Source organism: Pleurodeles waltl, chromosome 2_2, assembly GCF_031143425.1.
Source record: "Pleurodeles waltl isolate 20211129_DDA chromosome 2_2, aPleWal1.hap1.20221129, whole genome shotgun sequence".
NCBI lineage: Eukaryota > Metazoa > Chordata > Amphibia > Caudata > Salamandridae > Pleurodeles > Pleurodeles waltl.
In genome coordinates this window covers 398,953,968-398,978,696 of record NC_090439.1, presented here as the reverse complement: position 1 = coordinate 398,978,696, position 24,729 = coordinate 398,953,968, and the positions used below count along the sequence as shown (strand labels likewise).

Genomic DNA, 24,729 nt, shown 5'->3' with positions numbered 1-24,729 from the left:
GATTTGCGTCAAAAAAAATGACGCAAATCCGGCACAAACAGAGTATAAATATGCCCCTCAGTGTTTCTCTCTCTGCATCTGCAAAGTGGCCAGCTCTGCTCATGGTCAGCAGATAATTGTGTGGAGAGATTTTGTCTCAAACGAGACATTTACACTTTCTTTTTGAGTTAAATTATTTATTGTAAACATAGCAGATTTCCAAACTCCTGCATTTACTGGATTCTCCTTACCTACCAATACTACTGCCTACGTACCGCGCCTGGGCTTGCTGTTTGAACTCATGCAGGCCTGACCAAGACATACCTCCAATCACATTTGGCATGGTGAGGATTAAAATAGGGGTGTGAGTCAATAAACCGGCTACAGCCAACTGCCTGAACCAGTGGCGTAGCGTGGGGGGTGCAGTGGGGGCCGGCCGCACCGGGCGCAACATCTGGGGGGGGGCTCGCTCGCACTCGCAGCTCTCTGCCCCTGCCTGGCTCACTCACGCAAATTACTTGCCTTGCCCCGGGTGCTGACAACCCACGCTACGCCACTGGCCTGAACTAATCATTCACTTGCAGTTGTGCTGCTGCTCTGTCTCGTTGCAAACTAGGCATAACCAGCAAAGTAAAGAATGAAGCTGAAAGCAGGCGAGCGTGATCCCATCAGCCCTGGCGTCACTACCCAGCTCTGCTGCCATTGCATGCTACCCACCAGATGAAGGTGTGGTGCCAGACAAGCTCAGAGGTTCTCAGACACGTTCCATTGGAATGCTGCTGTTTGAGACACTCTTGCCTAATAACGAAGGAAATCAAAGGGAAAGGAAATCTAATGGAAAATATTCAAAACTCAGGTATCATATTCGGCTCGAGTTTAGATGGCCAGACTGAGGCCTATATTTATACTTTTTTTAGCGCCGCATTTGCGCCGCTTTTTGACGCAAAACGGCGCAAACCTACAAAATACAATGGTATTTTGCAAGTTTGCGCCGTTTTTGCGTCAAAAAACTACGCAAATGCGGCGCAAAAAAAGTATAAATACGGCCCTGAATATGGGCTGGACTAGCCCATGTTGGGCCCTCGTGTCTGCGGCCCTGTGCAGAAACACAGAAAACAGGTGGCATTACCCATCATCACACATACACACATGCCAGTGCTTAATTTGTAAACTAAAACGTGCCGGTGCTGAAAGTCCTCCTCTTAAACCCACGGCTGCAATTAAAGGTGCGAGCACGGAATACCGGGGGACCCTAATCCTGAAGTCATCTCAGGCCTCTTCAATCTATTTAAAGCCACTCTCTGTCCCTTCAGATCACTCTTGCCGCTTTCTGCTTTTCCCCTTTGTGGCGCTTTTTCGTTTTTCTCTTCCTCCGACTTTCCCATATGTGTCTTTTGCTCGCAGTAAATGCTTGAGGTAGAAGAATAAGCGCCAGCCCTCAACAATAAGTGCCGGTGCTTAGCACCGGAAACAACAAGCACAAGTTAAGCACTGATACATGCACACCCATGAGCACACACACAAAGGCATACACACATTCAAGATATGAACCACTGATTCCCTCACTCATACACAATGCCAGATCCCTAAATATTCTTACAAAGTCCTTCTTATACACATATATAAACTCACGTGCAAACCCTCACAAATACTAAAGCACCAAGACACCCTCCCATACAATCATGCTCACATTTATACACAAACACACAGATTTATACACACAAACAAGTACTTACTAATGCGCAAACAAATGCATTATTCATCAGCAGCCATCTTGGTCAAGGCTGTTGTATGAAAGCGTCAAGAGACCAGCTCTAGAAAGATCTAGGGTGAAGTGTTCCTGGACAGGAAGAAGCAAGCACATCTTGGTGTAGGGCCAGAAAGAACATTATTCAGAAAAGCCAGCTGGAAAAACAACAGACTCTGGCACAGTGGTGTTATTTTGTAGGAAGACAAACCAAGAGATTGTCTTATCGTTGTAAGCACACCTCTCCTTTCATTGTGAGCATATATATGGATTGGAAAACAAGAGCATATGTGGTTGTTTAAATGTTCTTTACCTATGTTTGATGCTGAACTCATCTTCGAGGGCACATTACTAGCAGTTCAGAGCTAGAACTACAAACTTTACTTGTGACAAACGTTATCACCTGGCAATTGTATGAGGCTAACAAAACAACTGAAAAGGCAATTTTAGCCTCTAGTTTGATCATATTATAAGAGCTAATTTATGATTGAGCCTGAAGCAGCTAGTGAGCATAGAAGTTCATCAGTCCAAGGACTGAACTACAGATAGGTCACGAGATCAAACGTGACAAATGAAGAAATGCACTTTTGCTCAAAGTAGTTTTATGGTTTTGCAGGTCCGCCGAATTGCGGCCAGGCTACTGACCCTTGAAAAGAAAAAAAAATAATAATAAAAAAGTTGTACAAATAAAATTAGGTATATTTTATAACAGAAGGGCTAGGAAAATGTAAAGCTTAGGACCATGAACCAAACGAGTTATAAGTATACATATTTCCTATTGTTTCTATCCATAAGCCAGTGCTTAATTTGTGCTTGTTGTTTCCGGTGCTGAGCACCGGCAGTAATTTTTGAGGGCCGGGGATTATTTTTCTGCCTAAAGCATTTCCTGCGAGCAAAAGACACATATGGGAAAGACGGAGGAAGGTGAAAACTAATAAACGTCCCAAAGGGAGAAAGTAGAAAGCTGCAAGAGTGAGCTGAAGGCCAGCAAGAGGCTTTATATTGATTGAAGAGGACCGAGGTGCCTTCAGGATTACACCGCCTCAGTATTCTGTGTTCCCACATTGTGTGTTTAATAGAGGAGGGCTTTGGGCACCGGCACCTTTTTATTTACAAATTAAGCACTGCCATAAGCAATATCAATCGCATTCCATCACATAGCAGTTTTGGCTTCTGTGACAACCAACAAATCTCCTATAGTCTTTCTGGCACTTGTTCTCTTATTTCATACCATTCCCATGTCCCCTTTATTCTTCTCATCAGTTGTTAGCTTAACTACTTTGGGTGTTGACACAGAGCTCAGGGACAGAGTGTGATAAATCAACAGGTGCTAGGGTGCCCCTGTGGTGGAATAACAGGCCCTTATCCAAATAAAGGCACTTCAAGGCAGGCGTGATGATATTAATACATTCTGAGATTTTTTAGGATATTTTCTAATGCCAGCCTAGATATTATTGCAGTAATCGAACCTTCAGGTTGTTAATGCCCTTGTCAGTTCAATAAAATGGGAGGAGTGAAGGAGAAGGTGGATTTTTGTGAGCATACACCGTATTAGAGTTTTTGCTAAATCAGTTGATATGAGGAATGCACGGCATTTTAGTATCAATAATGGTTCCACGATTTTCACTTTTCTTTTTCAGGAACAAATGTTGCCCTAACCCCAAAGGCCAGATGGAAGGTAGGAGCAGTTTAAGGTGTACTCTTATTTTATGCCTGTTGAGACATAGGAAATTGTCCTTTATGCAGGAACATATGTGATCTAGTCTACTTGTGATATTGCAGAGGTTAATACTGTCACTGTCCAGTTGAAGTAAAGATCTTGGAATCATCAGGGTATGTCTCTACCTGGAGGTGATAGATGTATATAACCTGAGTGTGAGGGTGCATATAAACCTTGAATTAGATCATTGACTGCATTACACACTGTGGACCTCATACAGTATTGGTTTTCAGATGGACTCTTATGAGTCCATCTGGACTGTTTTCATTTTTTCTTTTCTACTGTATTAATCTTATCCTCATCCAGTCAATAGAGGATCACGGCACTTCTGCCCAATTTTTCAGCTGAATTTGAAGGATACGATTGTCCACCATGTTGGTGCTGGCGAACAGTCATAGAGGATCAGTGTTGCTGGTTCGTTCAAGGTACAGCAAAAAATATCCCTTCACTGATAATTATTAGACCTGATTCTGGCTTCTTCCCCGGCTGAAACCTGATTGTAGGACAAGAAGGAAGCTATTATTCCCCAAATGATTTTGGAGTTGTAATAGTTTAATGGTTTTCTTTTTTTATATTTTGCTTAAGAAAAAAAAGATATGAAACTGATACATAGTTGTTTAGGATTTTACAGCCTGCCTAAGTCTTGTTAAGTCGTTGCAGTCCTAAATATCCACACTGCAAAAATATTTATGCACCAGTATATCAACGTGAAAATATATTCTACCAAAATATGAGCAGTAAACAATTTACCTATGTTAGAAATGTCTTCTACAAAAGTAGTGTGTTTTGCATATATATAATAAAATATTGATGAAATAAGGGATTGATTTTATGATATATGAGTGCTTATAACTGGGCTGGGGCAGATTATTATTTTAACTTCAGTCCTACCAACACTCAGCAATCGGGTAAGTGCATCTGTCTTGGGGTACTGAGGTAGCTGTCTAACTCCACTTCTACGAACATTAGAGAAAGTAAAAATATTTAGGGGCAAATTTATATCTAATGCTGAACGCAGTTGTTCTAAACATGAATTCTTATAGCTGCTAAATAATAATAAAAAATGTAAAAACAATTGTAGAAATTTAATCCTTACATAATATGGGGCTCATTATAATTTCGGCAGACAGTTTTCACTGTCCTCCGAACTTCCGACGGGGAGGTTACCACCACACAGGCTACCTCCACGCTGGCCCCATTAAGAGTTTCCGACTAGGTCAGCTGGTAGAAACCTGAGTTTCCGCCCGCTTGCCTAGTGGGAAACATGCTACAGCATGGTCTCCGGCTCGCAATCGAGCCAGCGGCGATGCTGTAGCATGCAGGGTGCCCCAGCACCATCACAATGTTCACTGTCTGCAAAGCAAAGCAGACAGTGAACATTGCAACGGTGCTGGACAGGGGAGCCCCTGCACTGCCCATGCCAAGTGCATGGGCAGTTTAGCAGCCCCGCTGGGGCCCCCTGCACCTGTTCTCCACCAGCTTTTTCATGGTGGTGGTAACACCATAAAACTGCTGCCAGGGAAAGGGGTCGTAATCCCCAGGGCAGCGCTGCCAGCAGAGCCGACCTGGCAGATTATGGACCGCCGCCACCTCCGGACAGCTGGGATCTCCAATCCTGGCGGAGCTGGCAGTTTCCAGGTGGCCTGACTGCCAGGGTTGTGATGAGGTGCTCGGACCACTGCACTGGCAGTGGTCCGACCACTATTTGTGAGTCTGACGGTCTATAGACCTCCAGACTCGTAATGAGGCCCTATATACCATAATGACTCCATAAGCTAAATTTAGAAATACGTTTAAAATTAATACTCTACATTTGTTAGCTTTGCTAAAAACTATTGTTATGGTGCATACATAAAATGTACTTTTTAAACTTACAAATAAATTACATAAAATATGACAGAAAAATCTCACATTATTTATATCTAATATTACACACAGCAAACAGGCTTAACTTAAGATGCACGGATGTAAAGTATTTATGCAACACTTCAAACAGTAAAACAGTGAAAAAACTCACAGAAATAATCCACACTAGGTTAGAAACATAGAGTTTACTTTAATAGATAAATCAGGACCAAAATGACAAAAAACTAAAAAAGTGGAAGTCGAGATTTGAATTTTTAAATAATAAATGTAAAATTTCACTTAGAGACAATCAGTGCTTAAATGGGATAGCTGTTCTTGCTGGACTGGTGGAAAGTCAAAAGTTTGAGCTGACCGAAAAGAAGCGCAAGCTGGATATAGGCACCCATTTGGGCACGCTAATCAAAATGACCTTGATCTGCCATGCATTCCCATCATCGAAGATGCAAGGTGCAGCCAGAGGGATGTGACACAGGAGACGAAATGTGTCAATTTTTTCCATGCAGCTGTGTTGATGTGTTGGTTCCAAATGGATACGCTGGTCCTGTTTGCTATGCAAGGCTACTGCTGCTGCAGTAGGAGATGTGTTGTTTCCGAAGGTAATACACTGATTCTGAAGGCAATGCACCAGGTCAGCTACATGCAATGATGAGGATGCACTGGTTTGGACTCACGCAGAGTTGAAAATGGTCTGGGTTTGGATAAGGATGCCTGGGTTCTGGTTGAAGCAGCACTTAATACCCCCTTCCAAGGGCACAGGTCTGGATTGACATCACTTGGCAGGGCAAGACGTGCAGCAAGCAAATCCAGGTGCTGTAGCAGAGCAAGATGAAGTCTTTTGTGTCCAAGAGACTTCAGAAAACAGGGGACCAGTCAGCTAGCCCTTGCAGTTACTCTGGGTTCAGAGTGGTAAGAGCAAGTAGGTGGCCAGCACAGCAAAGGAGTAATACAGCAGAGTAGCAGCTCAGCGGAGTGGCAATCTTTGTAGCAGCACAGCAGTCCTTCTTCCTGGCGGAGTATCCACAGCACCAGAAGTGTACTGAGTGCTGGTGTCAGAGGTCCAGTACTAAAACCCAGTTGTGCCTTTGAAGTGGGAGACACTTCAAAGAAAGGTCTTTGAAGTGCACAAAGGTCCTCCCTTCCAGCCCTGGCTCCAGAAACACTACAAGGGGTATGCAGCCCTTTGTGTGGGGACGGACACTGCCTATTCAGTCATAAGTTTCAGCTGCTCCTTACCATCCTGCCTAGAATGGCCCATCAGGATGATGATGGCCCACCAGTCACATATAAGCACTTTTTGGGTGACTGTCCAAAAGGAATGCACAAAGTCCAGCTGTTACCCCAATCCCAGACATGTATCGGAGACAGGCACTAGGCAATAATGGCTAAAGTAATAAAATGCCAACTTTCTAGAAGTGGCATTTCCAGAACTGCAATTTCAAATCCAACTTCATCAAAAGTTGTAATTTGTTTATGAATCCAGAAACACCACACTTAACAAACGTATCTCTTCCAGATTGTTAATTACACTTACTTACAAGATGTTAGAAGGTAATTCCAATGTAATCCTATGGGAGAGATAGACCTTGCTGTAGTGAAAAACTGTGTGGAGTGTTTTTCACTACCAGGACATGTAAAACATAAACAGTCAGAAGTAAACGAATGCCTCATTTTGATTGTACCGTTCTTATAACCATTGAAAGCAAAAATTCATGAAGTATGTTCTAGTTTTTAAAAAAAAATAATCTACACTTTAACATAAATGTAAACAAATTAGGCAGCATCATGCATGTTGGGCATGGTGGAAATTAGTAATTGTAAAATGCTTGCGCCCAATACAGACTGTAATTAGTGCCCCGTTGAGAAAACACTTTCATGTGGGCAGTGTGGCTGGACCGAAATTGGTCAAATTTCTTCTTCTTCAACAAAATAATGTTTTTGTTGTTTTTTCAGTCTATAATGGGGTATTGTTGAATGTGTATACTTGTATACATTTTCTTAACCCCTTCGCTGCCAGGCCTTTTCCCCCTCCTGTGCCAGGCCTTTTTTTGCCTATTTGGAATAGTTCTTGCTTAGTCCCTCATAACTTTTGTCCACATAAGCTACCCATGCCCAATTTGCATCCTTTTTTTCCAACATCCTAGGGATTCTAGAGGTACCCAGACTTTGTGGGTTCCCCTGAAGGAGGCCAAGAAATTAGCCAAAATACAGTGATTTTTTTTTTTTTTTTTGTAAATGGGAAAAAGGGGCTGCAGAAGAAGGCTTGTGGTTTTTTCCCTGAAAATAGCATCAACAAAGGGTTTGCAGTGATATAATCACCAGCTTCCCAGCTTTTAGGAACAGGCAGACTTGAATCAGAAAACCCAATTTGTTAACACAATTTTTGCCTTTTTCTTGGACATACCCCATTTTTAAGATTTTTTGTGCTTTCAGCCTCCTTCAGTCAGTGACAGAAATGGGCATGACACCAATGCTGGAACCCAGAAACCTAAACATTTCTGAAACGTAGACAAAATTCTGAATTCAGCAAGGGGTAATTTGTGCAGATCCTACAAGGGTTCCCTACAGAAAATAACAACTGAAAAACAAAAATATTGAAATTGAGGTAAAAAAACAGCAATTATTCTCTATGTTTTACTCTGTAACTTTTTCCTGCAAGGTCAGATTATTTAAAGCAATATACCGTTACGTCTGCTGGAATCTTCTGGTTGCGGGGATATATAGGGCTTGTAGGTTCATCAAGAACCCTAGGTACACAGAGCCAATAAATGAGCTGCACCCTGCAGTGGGTTTTCATTCTATACCGGGTATACAGCAATTCATTTGCTGAAATATAAAGAGTGAAAAATAGCTATCAAGAAAACCTTTGTATTTCCAAAATGGGCACAAGATAAGGTGTTGAGGAGCAGTGGTTATTTGCACATCTCTGAATTCCGGGATGCCCATACTAGCATGTTAATTACAGGGCATTTCCCAAATAGACGTCTTTTTTATACACTCTCTTATATTTGGAAGGAAAAAATGTAGAGAAAGACAAGAGGCAATAACACTTGTTTTGCTATTCTATGTTCCTCCAAGTCTCCTGATAAAAATGATCTCACTTGTGTGGGTAGGACTAGCACCCGCAAAATGAAATGCCCCAAAACACAACGTGGACACATCCCATTTTTTGACAGAAAAAAGAGGTGTTTTTTGCAAAGTGCCTTGAGGGCACTTCCCTTTGAAGCCTCTCCGGCCTCCTCCACGTGATTGGAAGAGAAATGCTTTGCATTTCTCTTCCGAGAGCGCTGGAAGCTGAGCTTCCAGCGCGAAGGAGGAGGCCTCTGTGACAATCAGAGCACGATGCGCGCTGACGTAACGGGGGTGTGGGTGGGGGGGGGCTCATGGGGGGGAGCGCTAGCGCTGACCCCTGTTCCCGGGTGCAGGACGAGATCACCTCGTCCAAGGCACAGAAGGGGTTAACTTCGGTAACAGTATACAAACAAAAGCTATACTTATGAACAAAAGTAATAAATGTATATACTTCAGAAAGGAAAATGGATAAAGCGAACAGGAAAAAACTGCAAAGACTGCATATCCCTTAGTCCAATTATGAAATTTATTTAAAAAAAGAGCTGCTTAAACTCTCTTGGGAATTCACTTGAAAAATGAGAAGAAAGTTGATTCACTCAAGTGTGTTCACAACATCCTTTTTTGGTTGGAAGCCTAGAACCTTGGCTTTTTATAAAGTCGTACTGAATACCAAGGGTAACATACAAAAGTACCACCATCAACTCCTGTTCCGTAAAGATGTGCTAGAATCCAACTCACTTGTTCACTGGGAGACCTTCTCGAGTCACAAGAGGTAAACCAGTACACACCAGATAGAGTTGCCCTAGTCTATATATTTCTAAATAACCACTGACATGGTGTTAGGGGCCCTTACAAAAGATGCCTTTGATCACAATAAAGCAGACTTTACAATAAATGGTCTAGGACACGCTCTACCCTTTAACACTGAGGTCATAGTGGGGACATCATCTCCTATAGTTTGCTTGCTGTTAATTACCATGTCAATTTCATTGTTACCACTCATCTCAGGGGGGATGAAGGAAGAAAGGCAAAAAGTTAGGAGGGCTCTTATGTGGTTTGCCATAAACTGGCCAAGAATCCCCCCAGGATTACAAAAGGCTGTTTAGGGGCTAAAATGGGGATAGGGTGGTTAAAGAATTAAGACATTCTGGTGAAGTGTTGTCCATGTTCTTTGCAAGTTACCTGGGCTCACGTTCAGCAATGCAACACGTTCAGAACGAACCAGGAACATACTCACCAGCCTCACACCACTAACTGATTCCTTTGGTAGAGGACCTACATCAGTACGTTCAGTAATACACATAGGATATTACTTCAAACCAAGGGATCATGGCGCGGTGTTGGATTGATGCCCGTGGCCTTTAAAAAGTACCTTGACTGACGTTCAGTATTACAGCTTGGATTTTACTTCAATTCCTCCATCTGTCATTAGATAATGTTTGGGAGGTGGAACAAGCATTTACAGAATAGCTGCTATAATAGTTATTCTGCTTCTTTATGATTTCTGTAAATCAGAAACAAAATATAATTATTTTTTCCACATTCTCCTGTGTCATGTACCTGGAGTTAGGTACTTCACTAGCCCCTCCCTACTACATATTAGCTTGATTGCTTGATCTCCTGTTGGAAGAAAATATAAATGTAATTGGCAAACTCAGTAGGTCATGAAGGAATGTGCTACTGCATGCAGATATACACATGCACAAATTATGTTTGTAAGTTTTAGCTCATTAAATTATTACCTGTGAGCTTCACCAAAGAAGCAGACGTAAAAACAGCAAGAGCAAATGATTGCATAAATACACATAAATAAACATTAGAAAGAATCTATCACTGGGAAATCTGAATTTGAAACCCTAGTTTTTGCTGGCACTCTCTGCAAAGGATGGGGGATAAAAAGTTAACCCAAATGAAAAGGGAAGAAATGTTTCTGAGTTGCTGGGTTTTGTTTCTTTTTGCTACACTTGTCATCCTTGGTGTGGGCCCCCCTAAACTTTTTGCCTCTGCTTTCCAGGTTGTTGATGTGTGCTGGACTCTCTTTTTGCTGTTTTTGATATCTGGGCACGTTACGACTGCTAACCATGACAAAAGTGCAAGTGCTTCTATGTAAAATATATGTGTAACAGGCTTATCCATGATCGGCATATTTCATTTACTAGTAAGTTCCTAGTAAAGTGCACTTGAGGTGCTCAGGGCCTGTAAATCAAATGCTACCAGTGGACCTGCAGCACTGGTTGCCCTGTAAAGATGGCTCAGACCTGCCACTGCAATGTGTGTGTGCAGTTTTAAACTGCCAATTCAACTTGTGCCCACTTGCCAGGCCTAAACCTTCCCTTCTTATACATGTAAGCACCCCTAGGGTAGGCCCTAGGTAGTCCCATGGGCATGGTGTAGAGTATGGTAAAAATGGGACATGTACTGCTGTGTGTTACATGAGCTAACAGTGAAATAGTGCTAAATTCAGTCTTCACTGTTGCAAGGCCTATTTCTCTCATAGATTAACACAGGGTTGCCTTTAAATAACTTTAAAGTGTAGATCCCCCTTGAGAGCAGGTAGAAATATGGAATTTAGGGTCTCTGAACTCATAATTTAAAAATACATCTTCTACTGAAGTTGGTTTTCAGATTGTTAGTTTGAAAATGCCACTTTTAGAAAATAGTCATTTTCTTGCTTAAATCATTCTTTGACTCTGCCTGTTTGTGGATTGCCTGTCTGGGCCAGTTTGACAGCTGTGCTGTTTGTGAATCCCCTGTAGACAATGGGACACAGGTAGCTGGGGTGTAGCCTGTATATCCTGATTAGCCATCTGTGCTAGAGGTGAGGGAGGAGTGGTCACTTAACCTGAATGGGCTGTGCCTGCCCTCTCACAATGGAGTCTCCAGCCCCCTGGTATATGTCTGGAGCCTGGCCTGGGCAAGGCAGGATCTTGTGAACAACAGGGACTTTCCTTTGTAGTAGGCCTACTTCAAAGGCAGAAAGGGGTATAAGTATTGGATCAAAAACATCTGAAAATTAGATCACTTCTGGATTCAAGAGGAACCACTTCTAAGGAGAAGAGCTAAAGAGCTGAGCAGAAGTGCTACCCCTGCCTGTCAATGTGCTTTGTTGGGCTATCCTGCAGTTGCTGCTTCTGCCTGTGTAAAGGGGCAAAGGATGGACGTTGTGGTATATTCCTGCTTGTGAAGAATCTCTCAGGGCTTGAGCTGAGCTTGCCTCCTGTTTTGAAGTCTCAGTGCCATCAAAGACTTCCTCTGCTAACATCTGGACTCTATGCTGAGACTCCTGCTGCCCTGCCAAGTGGTATCCTATCCAGTCCCAGGGCCAGGGAAAGGTGAAGTTGGCAGACAAGAGTTGAAAATCCACAAACAAAACTCCATGGAGGGGAAATTTACGATGCACCATCTGTAACGCGGCTGAGAAACGACCCTCCACCTGCATCACCAACTTGCGGGTGTTGATAACGATGTAAACCCCATGCCGTGCGGTTTTCTATCACCGTGCGACCGGATTTTCCACTCATCATCCCTGAACATCAAAGTCAACCTGATTGCACGGGTCTGAGATGCCCCATCCCGAAATCAACACATCGCTCTCTTGGGGGAGAAAATAATGATGGATTGCCGACCCGACCGGAGAAAAAACGATGCACTGCCTCCCTTGTGCGGAAGGAATCGATGCATCGCTGCTTTTTCCGATGCACGCTCGCCCTTGCAGCTTCATTTTTGACGCTAAGCAGGTACGATGTGCAAAATCAACGTTTCCATTGTTTTCTATGGAGTAAAACGCTAATTCTTTTGAAAATTCATATTTTAACTTGTGTGTGTTGGATTTTTGTTGTTTTGGTCTTCTTTGACTTAGATAAATATTACCTATTTGTCTAAACTAGTGTGGTGCCCATTTTGTAGTGGTTTCACTGTAGTAGTGTGTGTGTTGGTACAAATACTTTACACATTGCTTCTGTGATAAGCCAACTGCTTGTGCCAAGCTACCAAGGGGGTAAACAGGTGTTATCTAAGTGTGTTTCTCCATTTCCCTGACTAGTGTGAGGGTCCTTGCTTGGACAGGGGGTAACCTGACTGCCAACCAAAGACTCAATTTCTAACTCTTTTCATGGAACAATCGTATACATGCCTTGGAAAACGATTTGTGTATAAACCAGTCAAGGACAGTAATCAGGAAGAAAACTAAAGTAATGATGCTCGGGCCCATTTTGTTATGTTTCTTCTTCCGATAGACCATTTTAGGGTGCTTGAGAAGTAAAGAAGAGTTAAAGTCAACCTTAAAATTTAATTGATAGTGTAACTTATTTGGTCATACATTATATCCAGGAGGTGGAGGATACAATTAAAAAAATGAATTACATATTAAGAGCCACACTAATGTATATGAATCTCAAGAACATGCTATCTAAGTACAATATCACAAAAGGGAAAGCAAATTATTGAATAGGGTTAAATGGTATAAGCATTAGGCATACCATAGTTTCAGTTGAAGCAATACAAAAGATTGGAAACATAATCTGATGTATTTAGGTTGCTGTCTACCTGCCTAATCACTGGAGAATCTACGTTAATCTAAGTACCCCAAACTAAGTAATAGGGAAGTCATTATTAAGTCTCAGGAAATTTAGGAATGTGTCAGCATAGCCGAAACCTCACTAGAAGTTCTGATAGCGAGGTGATGCATAGCAGCTTCACAAAGGAATAAAGAATAGAGAGGTCTGTGCCCCTCAAAGTATCAGGGTAATTTGCTCTTGTCTAAATAGGTGAATACCAATTAAACCTGCAGAACCTTTAAGAAGTCCATGTCATCCACGGCAATAGTTTTCCATCTTCCTTGCACAGTTGAAGTTGGCAACTCCCATCAATCCTCACATATAATGAATTGGACATAAGGATGGCCTTGAATGTCTCTTAGTGTCTGCTATATAAACAGGAGCCTTCTCTGCTCAGTTTGTTAGCTCTCCGTTGTCATTGCCTAAGTATCCTCCCGTACCCCACAATCTTCAATACACACATGCCTTTCATTACCTGTAGAATCACACAGACACACCTATTAAGAAAAAATATTGCAACACGAGAAAAACTCCACATTGAAGGTTAAACACAAGAATCTAAATGGGACTCTGTCATTGCCGTTTCCGATAGGTCGGGGGACACGACAGGGGTGTCCGCTCTGCCCTCTGTAGTTTGCACTCTACATGGAGCCTCTCGCTCAGCGCCTTCGCGATAATTCTCATGTCTCCGGTGTCAAATTTGGGGGAGACTATCACCTCATTAGTTTGTATGCGGATGATGTGATTCTCACTTTGGCAGAGCCCATGGTCTCGCTACCGGCCCCCATGGAAGCCCTTAGCACATTTAGCGGGGTCTCTGAGTTTAAAGTGAACATGCAGAAGTCGCAAGTGTTAAGTTTGTCAACCCTCCCGGAGCATGAGGAGAGTCTAAGGTCTCGCTATCCCTTTATTTGGTCAGCGTTGCATGTACCTTACCTGGGTATTGAATTGGCAACTTCGGTGGAAAAGACTTCTAGCCTGAACTATTTTTCCCTCTCTCTGGAGATTTTACGGGACCTCGGGAAATGGGGGAAACAGAAGCTCTGCTGGTTCAGCAGAGTCGCTGCGGTGAAGATGACAGTACTGCTGTGAATACTTTATGTGTTTCAAACGCTTCCTCTGACTCCGCTGCCCCACACTATAGCGACACTCCAGTCAGCGATCCTGAAATTTACATGGGATGGGAAACCGGTGCGGATTCCGCTGAGCACCTTGTACCGTCCTAAGGAGGAGGGAGGACTGGCGGTCCCTTGCCTACTGAGGTATTTAGAAGCCGCTCAGCTGCGCCTTCTGCTGGAGTGGAGCCATCCGCTCACTGAAAAGCACTGGTGATTTATGGACCAGGCGGTCGCTGGGTCTCACATTTGGAAGGAGCCCTGGCTTATGCATAGACAAAGAGCTCCGGGGCTTTATTCTTCCCCGATTACAGGCGTGACGCTTCGGGTGTGGGATTTGGTGGCGAAGAAGCACGGTCTGATGACATTCCCATCTCCTATGTCACCGATCTGTGAGAATCCCGACTTTGTCCCAGGTCTACAGGTGGAGCATTTTCACCATTGGTATGAAGGGGGCTGCAAAAGGGGAGGGAGCTTATTCGATGCAGACAGAGTAATCTCTTTTGACCAGATGAGGGAGACATATGGGCTGACAGAGGCAGATAGGCTATTGTACTATCAGGTCCGGCATTGGGCCCTTCTCCCAGCGAATCGGCCTTTGATAGATAGACCGCTTACACCGTTTCAGAAATGGCTTCTGGTAAAAAGGATGACAAGCGGGCGATATCGGAATTGTACACTTATACACCTACTTTGGCACTGCCCCAAGTTACAGAGGTACTGGAATGGTATCTAGATGACATAGACAGAGTATTCCAGATAGAGATTCCTAGATTGCCGTCATATGTTATTTTGGGTTTACCCAACCCTCTCACTTTCCCTCTTCGTTCGTAGAGAGGGCGGCAGATGGCCCTGACCCTTAATGCTGCGCTGCAGGCGAACCTAGCTCTCTGGGGCTTTGACAGGCTGCCGAATTATACCTCTTGGCTGCACAAGCTTTGGTTCATCCTGGCAATGGAGAAACTAACACTGACGTCCAGGCAGCGGGCGGGAGACATTTGTATTCTATGGAGACCGTTCATTCAGATTTTGTCCACGGAATTTAACAAGCTGACTTGCCCGGCATATTTAAAGGTCCTGGGGCTGATTCGAGACACCTGATGAGTGGAGAGGGCCGGGGACAGAGGTTTTGAACGAGGGAGCCAGGACATGAGGGGTGGGGACGGGAAGGGGGTGGTACGCCGGGAGATGGCGGGGGGAAGCACAGTTATGTATTTGTGTTTTTGTCTGTTTGTCGTTTTTAGCTCTACCTTGGACCGGACTGTCATATCATCTATGCCATGGCTATAGGCCCCTAGGGGAGGGCGGTTGGGTGGAGGAAGTAAGTCTACCTATGTCAACCATACTCACTGATGGGCCGCCCTCTGACATGTGAGGAAAGGGATAATGTGCTATTTTGACAGCCGACTGAACTGGATGTAGGTACAGAGCTTTGTATTTGGTTCATGTATGTTAAATACCAATAAACAGATTTGATCCATAAACACAAGAATCAAAATGTTTCAGGCTTGTGGTTATGCTAACTTAATATGGTGTCCAAATGCACATTCAAAATACATGACTATAGGCACATTTTACAATTATGAATGGAAACAAGAATTATAAATGAAACATGATTGTAATCAGTTTCCCCATGAAACCATAGTCATGAATGTAATAAACGTGCATGAGTTCTATAATTCATTGTAAAATCAAACATCAAAACACAAATATATATGAACTTCTAATCTACTGTGAATGTACCTTCAGTATTACGATTTATATGCTCCACTTTACATTAGTAGAGTTAAAGCACACAATATATGTATTGTTGATTACATTATTATGTCACTTCTGTACCACATTATGGTGCAACCAAAATTAGACATTACCATTCCCCCCTCTGAAGATGAATTTAGTCATCAAAATTCTTTAATGAGGCCAACTAAAACCTTGTAGTTTTCATCAATTTCCATCTAAATCTCCTCGTAGAGCTTCACATCATCATAATGTTTACACTAATTCTCTTCCAGGTCCACAAATGCTCTCTTTCTTTTCAAAGCATGTTGAGTTTTCATCCCACAGTTCCACTTCCTAAGTTTCCAAACCATCTGCCTACAGCAGCAAGCCTATCTCCAATAGCTTCCCATACACCTATTGCCTCCAAATTTTCCAAATCCTTCTTCAAGCTAGTAATGTTCTGAATTTATTTTTCTAAATCCCTACTTTTGTCTGGGGTTAAAGTATAGCATTGTTGAACTTTTAACATCCATCAGACTCCACCCCCTTTGCAAGAAGAAGGTCTAAAGCAAGTCTGTTCAGCAAAACCATAGATCTTATCGCTATCATCTCAGTATTCACAAGCAATAAGGAATTTGCTGTACTCGTTGCCAGTTTATCCATTATCATAGACAATGTCCTGATTTTCAAATTATTCAGAATCACACCTACAGACAGAATCAATGTACCAAAAATATCTCCTAACATTTCTTCAGCACTAACATTTCTCCTATTTCTAGATTTCATTTCCGATACACGAGCATTATAAAACTTAAGAAATACTATACCTAAATAACATGTACCATATATCCTCTGGGCAATTTTAAATAAGCCGTCCTTTAATAAATAAAGTATACCCCAGGAATCACAGGATCATATCTATCTAAAAAGTATTCACTCTTTTCTCTAACCTCAAAGGTGTGTTCACATTCACTCTTCACTATAACTAGTGGATTGAATTTTTTTTTAGCAATTTGTACGGACCACTTTCTCTTGTGTTGCCAATCTAAAGCTAATGCTAGTTGGTTTCCCTTGGCCTCCAATGTCTTCTTTATTCCACATGTGCTATCTCTTAAGGTCTTTGTTTGTTTCAGACTTAGGGCCTCATTACAAGTTTGTCGGTCAAACCGCCAAGCCGCCATGTTGGCAGTCTCAAAACTACTGCAATGTTGGCCGTCTCCCAGACTGCCCTATTACGAGTTACGCAAGCAGGTCTGTCAAATGCCAACCAAAAAAGGCAGACCGCCAGCAATGCGGAGGCCCAGAAATAGGCGGTTGGAACTCCAGCACCGACATTCCCGCAACCAACCACTGACTGTATTACGAGTGCAAAGTCGCAGTGGCAGGCAGCCATGGCGGTCACCCAACGTGCATCCGAACCACGGTGGTCCGTTGTCACCAAAGTAATACACAACAGCACATTGGATGGATTTGAAAACAACAAAGCTGACACACATTGCCACCCTCGACACACCTGCAAAGCACACAGTAAAACACATCCCTTCACACACCACAGTACCTTTCCATTTTCATAGCAAGAAACAGCAGAACAGAGCAACTTTTTCCCACACTGCATAGATACTAGGCACCATTTTCTTCTTTTCACCATCCCATACCGCACCCTGCACACACTTTTGACCAGTTACAACATTTGGCACAACCCCACTTGAGAAAGTCATTGTCACCGTAATCTATAGGTTATTTTTTTACCACCGTGGCACGTACTGAAAATCCCTGTTTCACTGATTTAGAGTTGAGTCATGGTGAATGGAATGATAAGAGTAGAGCCACAATTGTACGAAGCCCAAGTCCAGCACACTACTCTCAGTAGGAAAATGGAAATGTGGGACAGGATTGACAACAGAGTGAATGCCTTAGGCACCACCCTGCGCACAAAGAAGGACATCAGGGGGCAAGGTCTGTTCCCTGGTCTCCAGGCACCAGATACAGGCCAAGAAGACTGGTGGTGGCACTCCCACTCCCCATTACAACTCCATTCCTGGGAATAGAAGGTTGTGACTATCCTGCTTCCTGAGGGCTTGACAGGAATACCAGGGGAGTTGATTCTGGTAAGTCACAACACTAAAATGTCAACAAAATGCTGTCATGCATGTTCTCTTGTCCAAATACCCTTGTTTGTCAACTCGCAATTGAAGTGGACTCACCTGGTAGGATAACATTTGTATAGTCTGTGTAATACAGGGACTGACATGACTACAACTCATAGCAAGAACTGTTACTGTCACTCCACTTAGCCAGCCCAGTTTTGTCTTATCGAAATACCTTTTTTGTCAACTCTCAATGTAAGTAGACTCACCTGGGAGGATAACATTTGTGCACTGTGTGTACTACAGGGACTGACATGACTGCTAAGGCCAGGAGACTCTGTCACTGTTAATTCACTCAGCCAGCCCAGTTTTCTCTGTCCAAATACCCTTTTTGGTCAACTGCCAACTGTTGTGGACTCACCTGGAAGGATCACATTTGTATAGTCTGTGTAGTACAGGCACTGACATGACAACAATTCCCAGCACGCACCGTTACTGTCACTCCACTCAACTAGCACAGTTTCCACTTCTCAAAATACTCTTGTTTGTCAACTCCCAATTGAAGTGTAATCACCTCAGAGTATAACATTTGTACACTAAGGGGGTCATTCCGACCCTGGCGGTCATGGACCGCCAGGTCCGGGGACGGAGGAAGCACTGCCAACAGGCTGGCGGTGCTTCAGGGGCAATTCTGACCGCAGCGGTAAAGCCGCGGTCAGAAAAGGGCAACCGGCGGTTTCCCGCCGGTTTACCCCTGCCCCAAAGGATCCTCCATGGCGGCGCTGCTCGCAGCACCGCCATGGGGATTCCGACCCCCTTCCCGCCATCCTGGTCCTGGCGGTAAAAACCGCCAGGAACAGGATGGCGGGAACGGGTGTCGTGGGGCCCCTGGGGGCCCCTGCACTGCCCATGCCACAGGCATGGGCAGTGCAGGGGCCCCCTAACAGGGCCCCATAATGATTTTCAGTGTCTGCCTAGCAGACACTGAAAATCGCGACGGGTGCCACTGCACCCGTCGCACCCCTTCAACTCCGCCGGCTCCATTCGGAGCCGGCTTCATTGTTGAAGGGGCTTTCCCGCTGGGCCGGCGGGCGGCCTTCTGGTGGTCGCCCGCCGGCCCAACGGGAAAGTCAGAATGACCGCCGCGGTCATTTGACCGTGGTACGGTCTTCTGGCGGTTCCTGCCAGGCGGGCGGCTTCCGCTGCCCGCCGGGGTCGGAATGACCCCCTAAGTGTAGTACAGGGACTGACATGACTGCTGGGGCCTCTCTTGGCATTTCAGAAGGCTCACCCAGTAACACTGCAGGCTACTCCTCCTCTGTGATGTGTGGGAGGTTCCTTCTCAGGGCAATGTTGTGGAGCATGCAGCAGGCCACAGTGATCTTACACAGTTTTCTGGGTGAGTAGAGACGTGCTCCACCAGTCCGGTCCAGACACCTAAATCTGGCCTTCAGGAGCCCAAATGCCCACTCCACTACCCGCCTTGTTCTTGCATGGGCCCTCATTGAAGCAGACTTCCCCTGGCCTAGTTGGATTCCTCAGAGTCTCCTGTTAAGGAATGGGAGATATGTGCAACAATGAGTCCTTCTTATTAGAAAATCCTCACCAGACATTGCACACACACACACACAGGACTGATGTGACTTACCAACCATCCAGGCCCTCTCTAGGTACAGTTGTGACATCAGCTGGTGAATTGTGCAGAATGAAGGTATCATGGACTGAACCAGAAAAATGGACATAGACATGTGAAATGTAGAGATCCACCAAACATACAACTTGGAAGTTGATGGAATGGAAGTACTTTCAGTTGGAGTATACTTGTTAATTGGCATGCGGTGCGACCAAGCCAAAATGTGTGCCTTCACTAGCTCCCACCACCTGTGGGATGCGTGCTAAAGGATAAAAGTCAGTCTTCAAATGGGCTAAATCCCCATGTAGCTGTCCAGGTGTTTCAACATTGCAGAGAGGACATCCCTCAACACCAGACTGAACATAGGTTAGGATATACCACCAGTTTGTTGGAAGGACCCTGTAGCTAGAAAGTACAACACTGACATGACTTGTACAATGGGTGGTATGCTGTTTGAATGACTAATAGCTGGAATCAGGTCTGCCTCCAACTAACGACATGGATCACTATTGTTTGCTGAGTCAGACGATACAAGAGGATGTTATGCCTTTCTTCCATGGCCTAAAGGTCTGGCAGTGTACGGTAGACAGGTGGTTGTTGCATCCTCCCTCTCTCTTGGTACCAATATGTGACGGTAAATGAGTTCTGACATTAGTCATTGTGTCCACAGCAACATACAAGATTTATGTGACAAGACTATTTAGAAGGGATGGACATGGAAAGCAGTGCACATCACAGCCGCTAATGACACAAGGGTCCCATGCTACCCTTTTGGTTTCCCACACATTTGTACACATCATGTAATGTAATCCAAAATGTGCATCGCAAAATGTCACTCGGAATGTGACTGGATGTCCCGAGCACAAAAATTACCTTTGATGGGGGTAGACTGTGCCCCACTGGAAATTGCCATCTGTGCCCTGCAACATGTAACAATTGTGTTTGCGTAGTAGGACCTACGTGACAAGATGAGTAGAATAGTTTGCAAAATTAAACATTTTCTGAGGTGTGATGCCTTGTTAATAACCCAAACCCGCATTTCATGCCACTAAAATGACAGCTGCCTGACCTACTCCACTGGAAATTAGGAACGAAGCACGACTGCTGGTAGGTGGTTGCAACCGTGGCAGACACAGCCATAGGCTAACGTTGTTGTCAGTGGCGGTCGCAGACCAATGGCTGTGTCTGCCACCAGTGAAGACCGTGTACTTGGCAGACGGGACAGCCATGTTCTGCAAAATCCCTCACCTGACTCCTGACACTGCTGCTAGCAACACTGTCACTACTGACCTGCTGTGTACCGCCTCTGGGAGCAATGATGCCAGGTCAGCAGATGATAGGGCCCCTGCTTTCTCACCAGAGGAGTTGGAGAGGCTGGTGACTGAGGTCCTACCTTTATATGCGGAGGTGTGTGGTGCACCAGAGGAGCAGGTAAGTGCCTTATCTGCACAGTTTTCTCTGTAGTTCTTCATACTTTCCCTCCTCTCAGGATAGAATATGCCCATGTCAGATTGAATACTCATGTGCCTGTAGGTACAGTCCGTGTGGCGTCAACGGGAGAGTCAACGTGCATGCATTATTGTCCAGTGCCACGTATTGAGTTTATTCACATGTGGTGTGTGCGATCATTTCCTCATGAATGTTGTATATACAAGACAATATGTATGTTCATGACAGCATGAGCTGAGTATGCATATTGCATGTGTCAGTTGTGAGTTATGTGAGCTTTGTGTGTGTTGCCACAGAGATTTCCTCTCACATCTGCCTTTGCTACACTGTTGTTAGTAAGGTATGTCCTCACTCTCTCTGCCCTCCAGGTTGACTGGATGATGTGCTGTTATGCATGAAGGTGAAGGGAATGTAGTGTCATGTAGGTTCTGTCTGCTCAGCTTGCAGAGACCAGGACCTGTCACATGTATCTCCTAGTAAGGGTCATAGTCTACGTTGGGGTGGAGTCACTATGGCTATGCAATTGTGGTACTGTGCTCACTCCCTGTACACCAGCAGATCCTGACATGTGGCCATTATGAGGCTCTGTTGTAGTATGCTGCCGAGAATGACTCTTTCCCTTGATCAGATTGGGCATCTTTGTCAATGTGTGTCTCTGACTCCTGACAGGTCATTTACTCCCACAGCCCTGTTGTCACCTTCATACAGGTCTTATTTGTCCTGTGCAGGCTGATTGCATGACTGACATTTCCACAGTGCAGACAGTGTGTTGATTCCTGGTAGACCATGATATGTGACACAGTAGCTTGATCACATAGCAGAAACTGACCAATGCATGCCTTTGTTGAATGCCATCTCTGTTGGATGGATACTTATGTCCAAAAGTGTGTTCTGTGGTACAGATACATTTTACAGCCCCCAGCCCTTGAAGTGGCATAAGTCTGCATGTGTTAGGTCGCATGGCCACACATAGACAGGGTACCCTCCATGCCAGTCCTTGCATTGTTCGCAATGTGTGTGTTGGAAAATGGGTTATTGGTAAGGGCAGGTAGGTACCTACACTTAGCAATAGGCCACTAACCTCCACTAAGGTCCAGTTAGGTCTCAGTAAATTAACCCCAGCTCAACCCTTGGTAGCTTGGCAACGAGCGTCAAGACTTAACTTAGGAGACAGAGTGTAAAGCATTCAAATATCACAAAACAGTAATTAAATAAAACACAGGAAACAGTTTAAAAATCCAAAACCAATTTATGAAAAAATAGAATATATTTTTATCTTTAAAATGACACCAAAACGAATAAAATCGGATAAGGGGAACCGGAGATATGAATTTTTAAAGAATTATTATTTTTTAGCGCCTAGAAACAAAAAGCGCCAATCGGGTCATCTGGTTGCACCTCGACCGGGGCAAAGTCAAAGTTTAAGGCCGACCGCGATGGAGCCCTGCTCGGCAACAGGCCACGGGAGGCCTCGGTTAAAAGTTTACCTTCACACTTAGTCTTTTTTTCAAAGATTTTCTTCAGCGGGACGAACCTGCCAGTCCAATCCGACCTCCTGGAGTCCTTCTCCGGATACGCGATGCGGGAATACTCGGTGGAGATTTTTACCTTCGGACTTAGTCGTTTTTTCGAGGTGAAAATCCTTCGACCGGGGTAAACCTGGATCTTGATCCGACGTCCATGGAGCCCTCCTCGGATACGCTGGCTGGGAGGTCCCGGTCAACTTTTTACCTTCGGACTTAGTCTCTTATTCGGAGATTTTCTTTACCGGGACGAACCAGCAAATCAGGCCGGGTCGCGGTTGAGGCAAGCCGGCTAGAGTTGCCGCGGCGGGTCGGTCCCTCTATGGAGCTTTTTTACAAAAATTCTCCAAACTTCTGGGGCTTCTCCCAGATGTCCTTTTAAGGTTCTTTTGGGGTCCACAGCTCACCCCAAGGGTCCAGAAGTTCTGAGATGGTCCTTGGGGGGTGCGGACTACAACTCCCAGAATGCACCTGGTGCGAACTCCTTTTTGGCCACTGGACAGTGGTCAGCTGGTCGCTTTCTTCAGGAGTTGGAGCAGGGGACTCTGGATAGCAATTTTTCACCTGTAGCAAACAGGGAGTCCCTCCTTGAACCAGTTGAAGCCAGGCAAAGTCCTTCTTGTGGTGAAGCCCACGTGTGCAGCTGGTGCAGTCCTTCTGAGTGCAGGTTCCAGGTGCAGGCCAGGGGTCCAGCAGGGCAGTCCTTCTTCTCCTTTGGTTCTTCCTTGTTGGAATCTGATGGGGATTTGAGGTGTGGGTGCAGGTCTGCCAGTTTTATCCTTGCTCCTGGGTGAAAAGCAGGGGGGTCCTGGTTCTCCAATCAGGTGCAGGGTCCTTCCCCCTGTGAGGACCACTTCCTGGGAAGTGTGGCAAAAATCAATCCCAGGAGGCAACATTCTCTAAAAATCCATCATGGCTGAATCTGATTTTTGGAGGTTACATCTGGCTGAGCCCACCCACTGGTGTGGCTAAAAATCATAAACACACCCCTCTCCTGCCCTCTCCTAATCTAATCAAGGGGGCACCTAGTTGTCTGGGGTTGCAGGATGTGGGGGTGTTGCTGGTTGCTCCAAATGTCCGTCTCTGCCTTTGAAGGCCAGTTTGGCAGCCCTCCCCCTTCCTGCCTCACCATCTGCTGAGGGGAGATTCCCTCCCACAGGCACATTCCTTTGTGTGAAGCCAGGCCACTTCACACCTCATCAAGGCAGCTTGGCCAAGCTACTAGAGCTGGCCAATCAGAGCACAGCAGCAAAAACAATGCAGGGCTGAAATGGGCAACTTTTCAGGTAAAGTTTAAAACTCTTTACCTGAACAAGTTATATTAAATCCAACAACTGGAAGTTGTGGGATTTATTACAACAATTAATTTGGTACCAAATTCTTGGTATGTATCATTTAAGGAGACTTTAAAAATTAAAATAAAGTCTCCCCATTCTAGCCTATGAAGGCCATTTACTACAATGAGTGAAAAACGAATTTGGCTGTTTTTACCTCACCAGGGCTTATAAAACTATTTTTATAAAGTCCCTGCTTATAGTTACATGGCACCCAGCCCTAGGGGCACATAGGGCACATCTTAGGGGTGACTTATATGTAAAAATAAGGCAGTTTGAGACTTTGGAACTACTTTTAATTCCAAAGTGGATTTTGCATATAACTTTAATTTTAAAGCAGCCAGCAAGGCAGGCCTGCCTTTAAAATGACACTGGGCACCTCAGCAGTGCACCTATGGGTGCACTACCTATGCTGTGGTCCCTAAACCTACATGCCCTACCATATACTAGGGACTTATAGGTAGGTTAACTTAGCCAATTATAATTAGCCTAATTTGCATATCCATTTTACACAGAGCACTGGCCCTGGGACTGGTAAGCAGTACCCAGGGCACAGCCAAGAGTCAGTAACCACCAGTACCTGTCCAAAAAGTGTGGGGGTGACCAGGGCAAAAAGGAGGACTTTCCTACAGTGTGATGTTTGAGTTTGTACTCTGCCAGTAGCCTGTAGGGACTGTATGCAGAAAGTCATTTTCTCAGAGTGTGAATGTGTTGGTCCATTCATGCCTAGGAGACTACCTTGCAAAAGCCACAGTGGTGTCTCATAGTGGCTTGTATCTCAGTCAGGTTGCTAAGGCATGTCCCACAAGATGTCAGTAAGCCTGCCTAGTCATTGTATGTCCTGAGCAGGGTGGCTGCTTGGTCTGGAGATTGGGAAATGTATGTCTGTAGAAATGACCCTGTACGTATTAGCTTGTACATGCTACACATGG

General features: G+C 44.6%; 1 protein-coding gene across 2 annotated transcripts in view; it reads left to right on the top strand.

The window, feature by feature from the left end:
* Positions 1 to 24,729, top strand: part of CCDC102B (coiled-coil domain containing 102B) — a 561,597-nt gene that overhangs the window by 362,530 nt on the left and 174,338 nt on the right. Inside the window, exon 3 of one of the 2 annotated variants that reach the window (XM_069219900.1) lies at positions 3,367 to 3,404. The exons of the other annotated variant lie outside the window; for it this stretch is intronic. Within the exon in view, the coding sequence (XP_069076001.1) occupies positions 3,367 to 3,404 (38 nt within the window). The remainder of the gene's footprint in view (positions 1 to 3,366; positions 3,405 to 24,729) is intronic. 2 annotated transcript variants of the gene reach the window in all.